Below are 4,920 nucleotides of genomic sequence, written 5' to 3'. Positions count from 1 at the left end.
AGTATCCCTGTCAGGGAATGGTGCTGCCCACAGTGGATGAGTCTTCCTGAAAACATGAATCTCCCCAGCACCCCAGCTGCTAACCCAAGTCGATATTCTTTGATGTGCACCTGGAGGGCTGTTTCCTAGGTGACTCTTGATCCAGCTACGTTGGCAACACTAGACATCTATTTGCCTTAGATCTCCAGCCTCCACAACTTTAAACACCCCATTCCTTTGCCCAGGACAGGCCTGCCATTCAGATTTCTATCTACATTGACCTCAGAGAAACAGCACTGTATTTCACCTTGACCTTCTTTCTGCCCACTGTTCCGTATGCTGTTGAGAATCCAGAGTGATGTACTTTCCCAAGACAGTCAAAGTGACTCAGAGTTCACCCAAGACTGCTGATTCCTGAATTTTTCTCAAATTCCTTGAGAATTTGAGGAAGGCCATGAATCCAGAGGTGAGGAGGAAAGAGGAGGGTTCTAGAAAGATGGCTACCAGCCTTTTGCTTTGGACAACAATCTGTCACCATGGGGAGGTGTGTTTTTCCTTTCTATCCTAGCCTTACCCTGACATCTGTCCTGGACAGAACAAGATGTAGGACCACTGGCATCTATGATCCCACTTCTATGCTCAGGGGCCCTTTCCAAGCTCAGGAGAGAAGCTGTGGGGCGGTAATGCCAGGCAGACCCACCCTGGCATGGCTGGTTCTTGCACACCAGGAAGAAGTCCGAATGGACAAGAGTTCTGTTTGCTATCTCAGCTCCAAGTGGGTTTTCTCAGCCTCATCCTCATTCAACTTTTTCTACCCCTAATACTGTAAATCTCCTTCTGCCATTCTCCAGCTTGATTAAGTAAGCTGTGCCATTCTGAGAAGACATACATAATGGTATGTTAAAGAAAACATGGATCTCTTCATTCATACTCAGAAAAAAATTATTACACTGTAAGAAAGTCTGAATAGCATGAATTTATTATGATGATTTAACATTTCTAGCACTTGAGTTAAAAAACGCCCCTCCATAAATAACTGTCCATGGAAAATACAGAAAACTTATACAGTTTGCCATTTCCTAATGCTACATAAATCCAACAAGTTAAAATCTCAGAGTAGGTCTGAAAAACTGAGGGCTCACCTCTCTCACTGGGATACACATGGTCTCCCTCGTCTCAGCAGCCTACTGGCCACCTCAGGACCTCAAGCTACAAAGGGTGTGGAGGAGAGGGTGGGCAGCACCTGGGGAAAAGAAAGAGGGAGCTTTGGGTGGGAGTCCACTGCGAGCAACTGTGTATGCTAGTGCCAGCTTGGTGTCAGCCAATCAGGTATCAGACTACAGAGGAGGGGAGTGGGTGTCAGCTCTGGAAGGAGGCTGTCTGGCCAACCACCTCTGTACTTCTCTAACACTAACACTGCTTCCTGCCTTTGGGCTGTTGGTTGCTCCATGTTCAAAAGAGATGTGTCTCAGTGCCCTCCAACTGCCAGCTTCACATTCTTGGGAACTTTGACCTTCTCACTCTGGGTTTTCTCTGGTCTAGGTTTTTAGGGCTAGATCATCAGGTCAGGCCTAAAATCTGCAGGTACATTATCATTCTCAGAAGGTATCAATAACTCACCTGCATATCTGTATGTTACAAATGGTGAAGCTGGCTTCTCCAACATAGCATATATTAGTCTGGCTACCTGGAATCCTAATAAGAAAGACAAAAGTACCCAGTACAATGTGTCATAATGAGGAGGCCATAACAGAGGCTTTGCACTTGCCACACGGCCAGTCTTCTGATACTGCAACATGATGACATGATTTATTATATACAATATTCGTGTTTGAGAGCTGCACAATCAAGTTACACAGAAAAAAGTGAAAATTAAAAATAACAACACAACTCAAAAAGTTTTAAGTAAATTTACAATTTAGTGTTAGGCCACATTCACAGCTATCCTTGACCATATGTGGCCCATAGGCTATGGTTGGACTAGAGCCAGCAGTACACAGTGCCAAGTACATAAGGAAAATTTCACAAAGTGGTAACAACTTAGTCTCAAGTTATTCACCCTGAAGGACCTGGAAAGAGAAGTGTGTCATTGGGACATGTCTAACAGTAGCAAGTCACAATGGGGAGCAAAGGGGAGAAGGTAATAGGGGCAGATGATGCAGCAGAAGGACATGGGGCCAGGGACAGAGAGCTTCTCTAGGGCTGTGGCCCTTGTCGTGTAAGCCCTGGAGAGTTCATTTTTAAGTAGGGGAGTTAGAAATCTTAAATTTGGAAGAAAATGCTAACCACTGCAGATAAGGGACTGAGGAGGCAGCAGTGGAAGTACCCCATGGCCCGCCATCGTCAGTTCTCTCTTCTGGCCCCCCTTTTCTCCTTTATGAGAGAGCTGCGTGCAACATGAGATTGTACCAAGGCTGCAAACAGAATCAGGCATGGTTCCTTTCCTTCCTTCTTCCCACTGCTCTCATGTGCTACCAATCCATGTGGCTGATAAATAATAACTAGACAGTAGAAAAGAGTCTTGAGAGTTTGGACATTGACTCAAAATAGGAAAGAGAAATAAAGAAAAGGACAATGACCCCCATCTCCACCTCTGGGTTTGAACTGCTCCTATCTGGTGACTTTGGTGTATCTTGTTAAACCAAATTTTCATTATTGAGTGCAGTTTTGCTTTGAGAAAACATCTAGGGGCTGGCCAAAGAAGTCCCAACCAACTACTGAAGAGAGCATAATCAGGGGAGTCCCGTGGCTTCTCCTTTCTTCCCATCCTTCTGTGGGATAGGCTACCATCAGCTCAAACCCCAATACTCTACAACAACACATCTATCTCAAAGGAAATTTAATACATATTAAAATGTTAACATATACCATTCACTCAATAACAACGTCACTAGGTTTTATATGTGTGTGTGTGTATGTGTGTGTGTGTGCATGTGTGTGTGTGTGTGTGTGTGTGTGTGTGTGTACTGGTAGGCCATGAAGTATGAAAAGTGTGTTGACCGATGCTCCCCTGAAAACTCTTTTTCCCTTCCAAACTTCCCATGTTGGTGAAAAAGCAATTAAATTCTATTCACTGGCATGCCATTGCAAAAAAACCTTTAGTGTTTAGGCTGTTTACAGCTCTTCTACAGGTAAATAATCTTCTGAAAGAGGTCAGATTCTCTTTCTTCTCCTTCTGGAGGCATAATGGAGTAGTGAGACTATTGATGCTCAGAACAGTGACTGCGGTTATAGCAGGGCTAAAGAAATAGGCATAGTTAAGCTGTCTGACACACAAGATAGAGAAGAGATGGTTCTGGAACCGCAACTGAGAAAACGGCCATTTCTACCACTCCAAAGGCATATCCTAAAGGTGCTCTGAAATGGAACAAGCCTCTTCTAGTTACTCTCAGGGTGACTTTGAAAAGGAAATTGGAATCTGCAATGAACTTCCAATTTCCAAAGGGAATGACTACAAGTAATTAGTCTTACCCTTGCATTTGCCTCAGAGGAAGAGTATGAGATAGGGAGGCTCGAGGGGAGGGGAGCCTGAGTACACGCAGAAGGTCTGAGCTCAGCCTGAAGAGAAAACATTTAGATCTGGGCCAGGAAGGATAATCAGCAGAGCTTTCTTCGACTCGGTGCATCCATGGGTGTTCAGGGTAGAATTATTCATCCTTATGCAGTGAGGTGGGGGCAGGAGCCTGCCAACCTGCAGCCACTTGATACCACTCTCTCTCTAGTGTCATCTTCCTCAGACACAACCATAGATTGTACAAGAACCACCGACATTGAAGTCAACAAGAAACGTCCACCATGGGACACTGGAGAGGTGGTTGCCTGGACACCGGTAAATTTCCCCAGGCAGCCATTCCCACATGTGGTTAGTTTAATACCACTCTCTGGTTGGGAACTTCCCTCTAAGTCATTAAACCTTTTGGTTTAAGGGGTGGCAATGACCAGGCTGGTGATCACTATGACCCACAAGTATTGGTCCCATGTAAGATGATACTAGGGTCATCAACTTCAATTTCAGAATGAAGAGCCACACTTAGCGTTAGTGAGAAGAGAAGTGGCCCCTTTCATATTTAAGAGGTCTGTCAATGGGAAAGCTTTTCCTTCTGTAAAGAGTCAACTTTTTGCAGTAGTAAATTGAAAACACTCTTAAAATGACACTAGATACTCATAGAGTCTGCCACACAGAAAGTATCCTAAATTTCTGATTTCTGTTTGGTATAGAAAAGATCCTACCCCTAGGTGACGTCCTTTCTGCTGACCGGTCTGACAAAAAACCACCCTGATGTGTTAGAATGGTTTCTATATTCAATACCATAAACGGGTGCCAGCAAAAGGTCTCCATGAAAGGAGAGACATCCTACACCAATATGGAAAGGAACCCAAGTATTTCCTGTGGAAATTCTGTAGTATGTGCTTCAGAGTCATATGAAAAAGATGTCTTCCAGAATCTGATTCTCCTCCAGATCTTCGGGGCTCCTACGGGTCCCCACTTTCTTCCAGATAGATTTCTGAGGGGTAGGTCGGAGAGTAGTCCATGTCCCTGCTGCTCTGGAGGGATGGGGCTGAGATTTGGGAGCAGAATTTGGGCTCAGAGATTGAACCAAATCCAAAAGAGATGTCTCATACCTGTAAGACAGCCAGAGAAAACAGCATTAAAACATTAGAACACTAGGATCCAAAACCCCTCAGAGGTACCCAGGCCAAGAATTTGACCACAGAGCCCAACACGGGGAAACTTTAGGGGGAAAAGGCCCAGGAAGGGTTTGAACTGTACAAGGCTCCTGTTACTGTCTGTAAGCCTCATCTAATTTTATTTTATTTTATTTTTAATTTTTTATTAGGTATTTTCTTCATTTCCATTTCAAATGCTATCCCAAAAGTCCCCTATACCCTGCCCCCGCCCTGCTCCCCTACCCACTCATTCCCACTTCTTGGCCCTGGCAT

The 4,920-nt window shown here is 44.5% G+C and overlaps 1 protein-coding gene across 2 annotated transcripts in view; it reads right to left on the bottom strand.

The window, feature by feature from the left end:
* Positions 1-1,495: 1,495 nt before the first annotated feature.
* Positions 1,496-4,920, bottom strand: part of Kiaa1328 (KIAA1328 ortholog) — a 288,560-nt gene continuing 285,135 nt past the window's right edge. For both annotated transcript variants that reach the window (XM_021214774.2, XM_021214775.2), the window contains one exon: positions 1,496-4,602. In XM_021214774.2, the coding sequence (XP_021070433.1) occupies positions 4,398-4,602 (205 nt within the window). In that variant the 3' untranslated portion in view covers positions 1,496-4,397. The remainder of the gene's footprint in view (positions 4,603-4,920) is intronic.

Source organism: Mus pahari, chromosome 15, assembly GCF_900095145.1.
Source record: "Mus pahari chromosome 15, PAHARI_EIJ_v1.1, whole genome shotgun sequence".
In the NCBI taxonomy this organism is placed as follows: domain Eukaryota; kingdom Metazoa; phylum Chordata; class Mammalia; order Rodentia; family Muridae; genus Mus; species Mus pahari.
This window is presented reverse-complemented; position numbering and strand designations above follow the sequence as displayed.